The sequence below is a fragment of the Bos taurus genome, chromosome 7, assembly GCF_002263795.3.
Source record: "Bos taurus isolate L1 Dominette 01449 registration number 42190680 breed Hereford chromosome 7, ARS-UCD2.0, whole genome shotgun sequence".
Taxonomy (NCBI): Eukaryota; Metazoa; Chordata; class Mammalia; order Artiodactyla; family Bovidae; genus Bos; species Bos taurus.
Genome location: NC_037334.1, coordinates 58,809,678 through 58,822,992, shown reverse-complemented (window position 1 = coordinate 58,822,992; position 13,315 = coordinate 58,809,678). Strand labels below are relative to the sequence as shown.

General features: G+C 38.3%; 1 protein-coding gene across 3 annotated transcripts in view; it reads left to right on the top strand.

Annotated features, from left to right (window-relative positions):
• The window catches only part of JAKMIP2 (janus kinase and microtubule interacting protein 2), a 195,370-nt gene extending 183,578 nt beyond the window's left edge, over positions 1-11,792 (top strand). For 2 of the 3 annotated variants that reach the window (XM_005209592.5, XM_005209591.5), the window contains exon 21: positions 6,095-11,792. Coding sequence is in view for 1 of the 3 variants with exons in the window: in XM_005209591.5 (XP_005209648.1) it covers positions 6,095-6,115 (21 nt within the window). In the remaining 2 variants the exon portion in view is untranslated. 3 annotated transcript variants of the gene reach the window in all.
• The last annotated feature ends 1,523 nt before the right edge of the window (positions 11,793-13,315 follow it).

The window sequence follows — 13,315 nt, the reverse complement described above, 5'->3', positions numbered from 1 at the left end:
GCTTTATTCCTTACTCCAAAAGATTTTCTTTTAAGACTGAAAATTATCCTTTATCTGACAAGAAGAGTAGTAGCCTTGCAGCACATAAAAAAGAGCACTTAGTCTCTTAAACTGAATGAGAATATCTAAAGAAATATGGGCAAAGTTCTCTAGAAAAGGATCAAAATGGCCAGAGCATCAGAAAACAAGCAGTTCCCACCCCCAAATAACAATTAATCAACGAGGCAAATAAAGATCAGTGAGGCACAAGTACTACATGGGGGTGTAGGGAAGAAAAATCAAACCTCGTAAACTTGTAAATACTAGCTAGAAAAGGAGTAAGTTTGAACATTAATATCAATAATGACTAACAGCTACAATGTAGATGCTGTTCTAAGTAATAGATACATTAATCCTCACAAACCCCTCTAGCCAGTAGGTATTGCTTTTATTTCTTTTTTTTTTTTTTTTTGCAATTGGAGAAACTACAGCATGTGACTTTCCTAGGACCACATAGCTACAGCGGACAGGTGTAGGATTTCTACCCAGGCAGCCGCATGCCAGAGTCCACTTTTAACCCCGTTGTGCCTCACACATGGAAGAGGGCTTTCTCTCACATTCTGAGCATCACTTACGTGTATATTTATATCAGCATTAGGAGGTGTCTTCTATGATCTGCATACTACTACATAGCTCTTGGGATTTAAAATTGCTGTATGCTCATCCCCCATACCTTTTCCCCATTTTTTTGAGGGATATACAAAATTTGATTTGCTTTTCCTCTAGAGTAGCTCATAATTGACACTTTGGAGTGGTCAAATGAAAAAAATATAATTATAATTAATAGTAATTATATAACAAATTCCTGGTACCGTGAATCTGGATAATATAAAATGTATACAGGAAAAAGTCTGAGTAGTTTAACATGTATGGCTTTGAAGTTAAATATACTGTTAAGTTTTAATCCTGCCATATACTAGTGTGTCATGGTAGGTTTAGACCAAAATTAGATTTCCTGTTTCATAAAATGATTGTGACTATATTAACTACATCATGGTATTGTGTTGAAAGAATTAAATAAGATTATGCTTATAAAGAATTTGCCACATTGACTGACACATGGTTCAGTAATCAGCAACTCTTAGCTATTATTATGAAAAAAAAGTTGGCTATCACTGTACTGAGTTTGCAAATATACAAGTTTGAAAATAAAACCTCTAGTACTGCCAAGTACAATAGTTTAAGAACTAAACCAAAGTGAGTAGTTACCTTTTCATCCCTTCTCTTCAGATAATAATCTGGATTTAAATAATACAAGTGAGTAAGGCATTACTGGCAGCTGATTATTTCTACTTACATGCCCAAAGCAAGTGAGACAGAGGAAGGAGGAAGTAAGGAAGAAAAGGGCTTCACTTATTAGCAGGTAGCAAAAGCATACTGTAAATAACCATACAAATATTTGTCCTATTAATGATTTATATTCTATTCTGTTCTTAAACCAAAGACTAACTTAAATTACATATAAAGATAGCTACCTTAAAATGAAATGACTTATGCTTCTTTCCTTTTAGCAATTACCTAAGTCATTTTTGTCCAGGATGATCTAGAAGCTGTTGCAGGCTCCCAAGAAGGTACTTCACTGAAGGTGGTTTCAGTGGTTGCTGACTAAATAGCTCAGTCCCATGCATTAGACTGGGACTTTTACCTTAAAGGATTCCCTGGTAGCTCAGGTGGTAAAGAATCCACTTGCAGTGCAGGAGACCCCAGTTTGGTTTCTGGATCAGGAAGTTCCCCTGGAGAAGGGATAGGCTACCCACTCCAGTATTCTTGGGCTTCCCTGGTGGCTCAGTTGGTAAAGAATTTGCCTGCAATGAGGGAGACCTGGGTTCAATCCCTGGGTTAGGAAGATCCCCTGGAGGAGGGCATGGCAACTCACTGCAGTATTCTTGCCTGGAGAACTCCTTTGGACAAAGGAGCCTGGTGGGCTACAGTCCATGAGGTCGCAAAGAGTCGGACATGACTGAGTGACTAAGCACAGCAAAGGGGAACCCCACATAGTTTCGGGAGATACCATGTGCTTCATGCGTTCATTTTTTCCTTTCAGTTTTATTGTGATATAATTGACATACAGCACTGTATAAGTTTAAGGTATATGGTGTAATGATTTGATTTACATACATTGTGAAATAACTACCACAGTAAATTTACTGAACATCTTCAAAATTAAAGAAATAGAAAGTGTTTTTATTGCAATGAGTATTCTTAGGATTTGCTCTCTTAACAACTTTCATATATAATGTATAATCACATAAATTATATTTGTCGTGTTGTTCATAATATCCCTAGTACTTATTTATCTTATGACTGGTAGTCTGTATAACAGCTTTTGACTACTCATCCAGTGTCCCTTCCCTCTACTCCTCACCTCGGGTAACCACAAATCCAATCTCTTTCTCTATGAGTTTGTTTGATCTTGACACATAATGCTGAGCGTCTTCTGTGCAACAGACAAGGCGGCAGGTACTTGGATACTAGAGTCCTAAGTCAGCAGTGACATAACTGTATTTGCTGACTTAGCATGTCATAAACTCAAAGCTCAGCTCTACAGGGCAACACATTCAAAAGAATCTCTGAGGCTCTGTGATATCCAGAAGTGGCTTCTGAATCAAAGGTGAATTTGTGTTCTCTACAGTTTTAGTTATAGAATACTGACCCTTAACTCACTGAAAACTGCTCATCTATACTGACCTATTAGATAATACTTCAGTTATTCATAATGCCAGTTTGAATAAACCTGGCTTTGCTGTAGAATTCATAGTTCCTTTTACAGATACTCAATTTACAGAAATGTAACATTCTGGGAGATTGCCTATAAGTCCATTTGCTTTTTAAAGCCAACATGATTTTCCTCAAATGATGGGCTTTACTTTAGTTGTGATGGGAAGAAATGGTGCATATGTGCTTTGAAACAGACTTTAAGATTTATTTCTGAGGTTGACTTAGATAATTGCTAAAAGCAAAGAAGCATAAATCACTTCATTTTAAGGTTCAGTTCAGTTCAGTTCAGTTGCCTAGTCATGTCCGACTCTTTGCGACCCCATGAATCGCAGCACACCAGGCCTCCCTGTCCATCACCAACTCCCGGAGTCCACATTTTAAGGTAGCTATCTTTATGTATAATTTAAGTTAGTCTTTGGTTTAAGAACAGAATATAAATCACATAGGAAAAATATTTGTATGGTTATTTGCAGTATGCTTTTGTTACATACTTATTTTATATAAAATACACTATATGTGTGTATACATATACAGAGAAGAGAGAGATGCACACACCTAATGCATCTTTATACACACTCAGATTAGTTCTCTTCTTTACTGAGGACCATGGGAATACTATAGGGCTGAACTGGTGGCTCAGGCAGTAAAGAATCTGCCTGCAGTTTAGGAGATCTGGGTTCAGTCCCTGGTAGGAAAGATCCCCTGGAGCAGGAAATGGAAGCCCACTCCAGGATTCTTGCCTGGGAAATCCCATGGAGAGAGGAACTTGGGGGCTACCAGTCCATGGGGTTGCAAAGAATCGGCCATGACTGAAGCAACTGAGCATGCGCTCCTTTGTGCCAGCACCACCAATCTCTATGCCTTTTTGGCACCTATACCTCCCTCCCACAGTATACTCTCATCCCGATCTCTGTACTTCCTTCCTGCTCACTCTTCTGTGACTTGGTCGCTCTTTCATCTCAGTCTGATCTGGCCTTTGGGAATGAACCAGGTGATTCTGCAAATATGAGTTCCAAATACTTGTGACTTGCACCTGTGGCAGAAATTTCTTTGAATCTCTGATTTGCCTCTGTATGTGAACTGGAAGCATCCTTAAGATACTACATGCCTCCTTTTCCACCACTTTGCATCTTTGTCACCATTTCTGGAGTACCATTAAATTCTGCTACAGAATTAGTATCTTTACTTTATAGATGGGGAAATTAAGCCTTGGAGAAGTTAAATGGCTTTTTCATGGAAATTCTATTTTCTCCATCCATGCCATTCAGACTCTAAAGTTCACGTCCTTATGCAGTAAATGATAAAATGTCCTCTGTGCCATTTTCTGGCTTTTATTAGAGGAGTGGATTATGTCCTAAGCTTCTACCCAAGCGAAAACCCAGATACACGGAATTAAAGAGGGACGGGACTAGAAGTATTGACTGGCACAGTCCAGGGAAATGTCTTTTCAGAGATACTCTGGGACCAAACAGGAAACCTGTGTAGCAAAATTCCCAGGGAATCCTCAGATCAGGACTTGGGGATAGAGACCGTCGGCCATTAAACAATGTTGTTGGAGAGAAAATTTGACATACAAGTGAGTCAGTGAACCTGCTTATAAAGTAATATTTCATGTGAGCAACAAGGACTTCATTTCAGTTCAGTCGCTCAGTCGTGTCCGACTCTTTGCAACCCCATGGGCTGCAACATGCCAGGCTTCCCTGTCCATCACCAACTCCTGGAGCTTGCTCAAATTCATGTCCATTGAGTCGGTGATGCCATCCAACCATCTCCTCTGTCATCCCCTTCTCCTCCTGCCTTCAGTCTTTCCCAACAAGGGCTTAATTTCCAAAATATACAGAGCTCATACAACTTAACAGCAATAGCCCCCCAAAAAAGAAATTGAAAATGGGCAGAAGATCTGAATAGACATTTCTGCAAAGAAAATGAATTGCAAATAGGCACTTGAAAAGATGCTTAACATTACTAATTATTAGAGAAATGCAAATCAAAACTACAATGGGGTGCCACCTCATACCTATGAGAATGTCCATCATTAAGAAGTCTACAAATAACAAATTTTGGAAAGGATGTGACAAAGAAGGAACCCTCTTATACTTTTCCTGGAGGAGGAAATGGCAACCCACTCCAATATTCCTTCCAGGAAAGTCCCATGGACAGAGGAGCCTGGCGGGCTGCAGTCCATGGGTTCGCAAAGAGTTGGACACAACTTAGCAACTGAGTATGCATGCATGCCTACACTATTAGTGGGGATTTAAATTGGTACAACCACTATGGAAAACAGTAAAAATATTCCTCTAAAAATAGAGTTGTCATATGATCCAACAATCCCACTCCTGGGCATATATCCAGACAAAATTATAAGTCAAAAAGATATATGAACCCCAGTATTGAGAGCAGCACTATTTACAATAGCCAAGATATGGAAGCAATGTAAATGTCCATCAACAGATGAATGGATAAAGAAGATGTGGTATATATACACAATGGAATATTACTCAACCATCAAAAAGAATGAAATAATGCCATTTGCAGCAACATGGATGGACGTAGAGATTCTCATACTAAGCAAAGTAAGTCAGAAAGAAAAAGACAAATACCATATAATGTCACTTATATGTGGATTCTAAAATACAATGCAAATTAACAAAGCTACAGAACAAAAACAGACTCAGAGAGAGAACAGACTTATGGTTGCCCAAGGGGGTTGGTAATTAGGGGAGGGAAGGAATGGGAGTTTGGGATTAGCAGAGGCAAACTATTATATATAAGATGGGTAAACAACAAGGTCCTACTATATAGCATAGCAAACAATATTTAATATCCTGTAACAAAACATAATGGGAAAGAACATAAAATATGTATGTATATATATTATAGATATACATACACATACATCTGAGTCACTTTGCTGTACAGAATAAATTAATACAACATTGTAAATCAACTATACTTCAAAAAATTTTTTTAAACTTAAAGTAATATCTTAGTTGAACTTCTGAAGGTGTTGGCTTAGAAAGTCCTAGAGAAAAAGACAATATTGATAATAGCTAATATTTCAGGCCACTTAATATGAGACAAGAATTGTTCATCGCTTTACATGCATTACATTGCAGCAACCCTTGAAATAGATACTTCTGTTCTCTCATTTTAAAGAAAAGCAATTAAGCTTAGAGACTTTCTTTACATAACACACACAAGATTATACTGTTTCAAGAGGTGGTAAAGAATAAAAAATGGGGTTTTTTTAATTAAAAAAAATAATTTGTGCTTTTTTTTTCCTGTTTCAGCTATTGACTGAAATGATGATTAAAGAATTTCTCCCTCTGTTTTACAGAGAAACCGAAAACACGGATAAGACCGCAGAAAAGCAAATACTTCTAAACCTTCAAAGATGGCAGAAATGTTTACAGCAGTGAAAGAGAGATCAAAAGCTAAGACCCATCCTGTAGCCAGGACTACACCTGTGTATTTTAAAGCCATTATTCAAGGTTTCTTACTTGACAGTTCCTACATGACCCTGTTGAAAATCTACAATATATGCTGCATTTAACGAAACCTGTATATGTCAAACCAGAAGGAAAGAACTATAGACATATATTGTGTGAAAAAAACGATTCAGCAAGGGAAACAGTTTCAGCAGATCAAGCAAAGATGTGTCTTGGGCATGGAACCAAAGTTACAAAGAAACATTCTACCCCTGCTGTGCAGGGGGGGTCATTTTAATGTAACACCACACCCCATGGAAATACTAGTCCTGAAATAAACATCATTTAAAAAAAAATCAAAACAAAAAGATAAGGGGGGTGGGGATCGAAGCACGAGGAATACCTATGAGGAGCTGTTTACAATAAAATGTTTGATTTGAAAAGTCTGGTTTCTTACTACAGGGATTTGCTTTTCTGTCTTTATTATTGTTTAAACCTCAGGAACAGAGACATCTGCAATGTGAGTGCGAAGAAAAACAAGGTCCGGTTTTTCCGCAAACAGTGGAGCGTGTGGAATGCATTCCACACATGACAGATGAGCAGCGCATCGCACTGACCCCGCCTAAACTGGCAACCAGCGTGAAGGATCCAGGCGAATGCAACATAAGATGCATAAAAGCAGATGCTTCCTTGGCCTTCTGTGGTCCTCCAAGAACAACAAACCGATCTCATTCTTACTGAAAATTAAGAAGATGCTGCTCTAGATCACAAGCTCCCTGACTTAGTTCTGTCTAAGAATGACACCGACCATAGGGCCAGAGGCATCTCTGAATCTTTCCATTTCCAAAATACTGGTCTTCAAATGGCTGCTTAAAATTGCCTGCAAATAACATGTGATTTGATACAAATAAAGGCGATAAGTAAACTTCTATCAACAAATGAGTTTTCCACAGAGATGTGACTATTAAGTGAAAATATGATTATTTTTAGAAGTATCCTGATATGCTTAGAGCATTCTGACCTCTTGTCATTTAGACAGACAATTTTTTTTTTCCCAGAGATATGACAGCAACAAGGTAGCTCTACTTTTTTATATAAAAGTAACATTGTGTTACTGATAAGGTCATTTTGTACCATAGACAATTAGAAGACTGGTACTTTTCCTAAGTTATGTAATACTGAGTCTTGGATTCAGCTCTGAGAGCAAATAAAAGTTCCTGAAAAGCTAATTTTAGCCTCATTTACTGTAGATAACAAAACAGCCTCAATTTTTCAAATTGTCAAGATTTTATTTACAGGGCTAGCATTCCCATGCATTAAGAATGTGTGTAGGGAGCCAGAAACTCTTTCTATGAAATGCTACACAAGTCTTTCCATACGTGGATTCAGTACCTTACTCTTCAGTTTTGGCGCTGACATTTTTAAAGCCAGAACAGTAACTGAAGAAAGTACAATTAAAGCTACAATGCAGGGGTCCCACTTTTTGTTCTTATATTTACTGCTGACCCAGGTATCTTTGGCCCAGTCACTTAACCTCTCTGTGCCTCAGTTTCCTCATCTGCAAAATGAGGTTAAAATGCTTTTTCATAAGGTTTTTCTTTCTTTTTTGCAATTCTGCAACAAGAGGTGCTTCAAGTAGCACAAAGTGCTTTGTAATTATGATGACTGCTATATCTGACTTTCTAGTGTTGTTGAGAAAAAAAGTCCCCTGTGTAATAAAATAGTGCTTCAGTTTCATTCAATCTAAGCACCGCGGTACTGAAGCTTTCCCATCAATTACTAGCAATAAAGATTGAGCGATCCAGAACCAGGAGCTCTAATCACCTATAGTAAATAGATCATTTCATGCTATTTAACAAGATAGAAGAATGTGTCATTTCAACAATAAGCATCTTCTAGCTCTCCTTACTGCATATGCATGCCATAATACAGAAGTCCTCCCTTATCATAAGAGAGTCAGACATGAAATTAAGGTTTGGAGTGAACTGAGAGTATCACATAATTAGTCTGATGGATATCCCTTTCATTTGGGGGGAGGTATTGTAGATGTCCTACTGGGGATGTACAATATAACCATCCTTCTGCTGGATTCTCTGCTCAACAGGTAGTTTCCATATTAAGTATGCTGAGTATGTTCGCTGTGCAAGCAATGTACAAAAGGGTGCTACCACAGTTTGTGACCCAACACTTTCAAATCTCAGAATGTATGGAAGAGAATAAATTACCCTCCCATATTTTAGATGACTTTTCTCTTCCATTGGCCATCCCAGGGTGCATCTGAGAAAATTCATACTCCATCTGCTCCACCAAGCCTACTTCCTTCCTCTTCATCTTGCTTTCCCCACCAAGAAACTTGTAGGTTAAGTTTTATATTCAAGCACTGACTATGGTTTGGGTGATGAGAAATATTTATTCAAATAATGTAGCTTAATCAGGTACCTTATCTGCAATAAATTGGATTGTGTCACATACACAAAGTCATACAAGAGCAATCCCCTGGGATGACCATCTAAGCAGCTTTAGATATGTTTAGGGAAAATGCAAGGGAAAAAAAAAGGAATTTTTTCTTTTTGCTTAAGATCAAGGAGGTTAGTAAGTTTCTCTAAGATTTTAAGCTAAAAGATGGTATTTTTACCATACTTTACTCATGATCTTCAAAATTAACAAATCTTTAAGTAAAGCTAAGTATTTTGTTATGCATTTCCATGATTATAAAAATCATCAGCAAAATTGTACATGTATTTTTCAGTCACTTGTGGATCCAAGGAAATAACCCATATCCAGATGAATGCTTCCCTTGCATGTCATGATCAGCAAGAGTAAAAAGAGTGTCTCAGCAGTTGAGAGGTTGACTGTGGCTCTACTTCTTACAGAGATCAGATGATCCCCATTCCAATTTTTAATACCTAATTTCTTCATCTTAGCTATCCTGACATGTTTGGCCAATGAATGAGGAACAATCAGAACAGCATTCTTCAGGGTTCATTTTACTTAACTTTTCCTAAAGTCTTCATCTCTTGGAAAATAAACATAACTGAAAACATTAAAAAATAGTTTGAGATAAAATGAAAGCCCCAATTTAGCATAACTATTCAGAACAGGAGAAGTTTCACAAGAAAAGGAAAAGAAATTGAAGACTATATTTGACCGTAAAACCAGAAAGCATCAACAGATGCTGAATTGGCTGTCTAATTTTTTTTAACACCACCCAAGTTTTGTTTTAGGTAACACTAGAATTTGCTAAAAATAGCTACAAAATCCCTTTTAACTTATGTCATATAAATGAAATTTTTGCCAATAGTGAAGTTTTAGTGGTAGAAGAATAAATCTTGCTTTGTATTTTAAAAAAAGAAAAAAACAACACTGCTCACATAGGTGGCATGGATCTTCAGGAGGACAGAGATGATGTGGGGCTCATGGGTCATCACTGAAGTAGAACAAGTATATTCTCCACTAGTAATAGAACAAATAAAGTTTTGCCAAATGATTTTTGCTACAGTATTTTATTTCAACTTACTCTGGTGATTTTCAGTTTAAAGCTCTGGCCAACTTGTTCTTTTTTGCCTATTGATTGTCTACATTTTTTGTAAGCCCATTGTGTGATTCATGTATTCAGTGTCTTCAACTTAATTCGTAAGTTCATTGTTTTAAAATGAAGCATGTCTTTTTAACCTTCCTAGGTTTTCATGGAAGTTATAAAAATAATATTCATCAGTTCTGTGCTGATGCAAAATAACTGGATCTTATGTGTTATATTACATCAAAATAGATGCACAGCATAGACATTTTTAAAAAAATATTTAATTGCATTTTTTGATCTGTCAAAATGGGCAACATAGACATTTTGTTTTTTAAATATTTAATTGTATTTCTTGATCTGTCAAAGAATGGCACAGCATATATATATAGTCATATATATGAATGTGTATATATGTACTTATCTACTATACTGAAATGGCTCAGTATAACTTGAGAGATCAGTTATCAGAGCAAGTCTTGGATGACTGTTTGCCGTGAGTTGGTGCTTCCAGGATGGCCCAATCCTCCCCTTAAGTGGACTCCCACTTTCTAAAAGGAAGAAAGTAGGGCACAAGGTCTTAAGCGCCAAACATTTCCATCCTGTTCAGCTGCCTTGTCATTTCTATATAATATACTGTCTTAAGACTGAGCCGCAGGCATTGTGGCAGGAGGATTCAGACATAATACAAGCTGAAATTCATCCTTTATGATCCCATTTCAGTACTGGGCAGAGCAGATTCACATTCCTTTACTGCCTTTTGTTTGGCAGTTTAGTTCTTTCTGAATACGTCTTTTATTATTGAGAGTTTAAGTCCAATAAACTTCAAGGGGCAATGTGGCAAAAATAGGATTATAATTTGCTATATTCAACCTAGTATATCAAGCTCAAAGGTACAGGTGGTTGGTTGGGTGAAGTTCCCTATTTCTGTCTTTGTAGTTTTGCACTGAGGTCTTTCTTCCCATGCTTATATTTCCATCCTTGTGATATCAAAGTTCTGTAGGCTGAGAGTGCTGTAGATGAACAACTTGGAGTCTAAATTTGCCTACAGTCAAGCCTCCATGAACTCACTATAGTGTGGATGAAGCAGTTTTCCAAAACAAGGTCCCCAGCATCCAGTGATAATAGCAGTCACTTGTATTTGATTGATAAGTCACAAAATGTGCCTATTTTCCCCCATTAACCATAACTTCCCACAATGAGGCAGATCACAATCCAAACACTTTTATAAATATGTGATGTAGATATATACACATATATATTCTGTATATAGTATGATGGTGTGAGTGCTTACAGAATGTGTACTTCTGTCCTAGGATTGAGGAATTGGGAAGGGGTTTTCTGAGGCTGCTGGGTAACATGTTTTTGTTCAGCGTCTGATATCTGTGTTCTTCCCCTCCTTGCTTGTCTCTCCTCCCTTTTCTCCACCTTCTGTCCATTTCTACTATTCTCTGTTTCTGACTGAAGCAAAGAACTACTCATTGGTTTTCCAATTACTCAGATCTGCCAACTAGCCTTCTAATAATGCCAGTGGTCTTCTGGAAAGAACAACAGAATCCAGCACAATCTACAGTATTAACATTAGTCCAAAGTCCCATATTTGTATCAGCTAACAATCTCATTCCAAAAGCGGTTCATGCCCACCTGAACCTTCAAGATCCAATTTTGCAGGGACTCAGTAGGACTTAGGTAGTAGAGTATGGTAGAGCCAGTGCACAGGAATACCTAATTCCCCAGGTATCTACTGTGTTAATACAGCCAGGGGAGTTCATTTCTCAGAGCTTTCACTCAATCATCTACTTCAGTTGGGATTCTTTCTCTCCATCTCATTAGCATGACTCCATTGATTGTTTCAGTGCTTGTTTATTAATGGAAGAAAAATATAAATTGAGTTTCACCAGAACAATCCTTTGAAGTACACTGAACATGTACATGTACTGTATGTATTACCGTAGAGACTGGAACAAACTTATTGTATGTAAAGTTTTATGAATGGTTATTTTATAATTTATGTATTTAATATAGGAATCAATAAGCTCTGGTGTTTTAGTTTATACAAAAATAAAAAAACTGCATTTTTAAAAACTTTACCTTCATTGTCCATACGTTTCATTTTATGTGTGTGTGTGTGTGCGCACGCACGCGCTCAGTCATGTCTTACTCTGCCACTCCATGGACTGTGGCCCACCAGACTGCTCTGTCCATGGAATTTCCCAGGCAAGAATACTGAAGCAAATTGCAATTTCTTTGTCTGGGGGATCTTCCCAACCCAGGGATCCAACTTGCCTCTCTTGCATCTCCCGCATTAGCATGTGGGTTCTTAAACTAGTTTTGAAAAACGAGGTGACAGAAATCAGGGTTATCCCTATAAATGTCAGAGAACAAACTCTATATCAAAGATGGTAAATAGATTTCTTCTCATCTATCCACTCTGAACTTTTTATTGTACCTGCCAAGGGGCACCGTGGTGAGGAGTAAAAGGCAGAATAGGCTCCAGTCCATGGGGTCGCTGAGTCAGACACGACTGAGCGACTTCACTTTCACTTTTTACTTTCACGCACTGGAGAAGGAAATGGCAACCCACTCCAGTGTTCTTGCCTGGAGAATCCCAGGGACGGGGGAGCCTGGTGGGCTGCCGTCTATGGGGTCGCACAGAGTCGGACACGACTGAAGTGACTTAGCAGCAGCAGCAGCAGCAGGAGAGGTTTATGGTCATTAGCATACCTGCTCTGAATACTGTTGGGGGAAGAATCCTGCCAGCTATTTGTCATTCTTATCTAGCTATTACTTCTTTTCCTTTATCAACCTTTTTCTCTATCTTGTAGACCCACTAGATATAACAAGTTAACTAGAGTCTGTTATATGAGCATCCCTCATGTTTACACCCCTGTGTTCTGGTATGAATGGTTGACACTCAAAGAGCTTCAGTTTTCGTGAGAAACAACCCATGCATACATGAAACAAACAATAGTGTACAACAGCTACAGTTCAATCGCTCAGTCATGTCTGACTCTTTGTGACCCTATGAACCGCAGCACGCCAGGCCTCCATGTCCATCACCAACTCCTGGAGTTCACTCAGACTCACATCCATCAAGTCAGTGATGCCATCCAGCCATCTCATTCTCTGTCATCCCCTTCTCCTCCTGCCCTCAATCTTTCCCAGCATCAGGGTCTTTTCAAATGAGTCAGCTCTTTCCATCAGGTGGCCAAAGTATTGGAGTTTCAGCTTCAACATCAGTCCTTCCAATGAACACCCAGGACTGATCTCCTTTAGGATGAACTGGTTGGATCTCCTTGCAGTCCAAGAGACTCTCAAGAGTCTTCTCCAACACCACAGCTCAAAAGCATCAATTCTTCAGTGCTCAACTTTCTTTATAGTCCAACTCTCACATCCATACATGACCACTGGAAAAACCTTAGCCTTGACTAGACAGACCTTTTTTGGCAAAGTAGAGTCTCTGCTTTTTAATATGCTGTCTAGGTTGGTCATAACTTTCCTTCCAAGGAGCAAGCGTCTTTTAATTTCATGACTGCAGTCACCATCTGCAGTGATTTTGGAGCCCAGAAAAATAAAGTCAGCCACTGTTTCCACTGTTTCCCCATCTATTTGC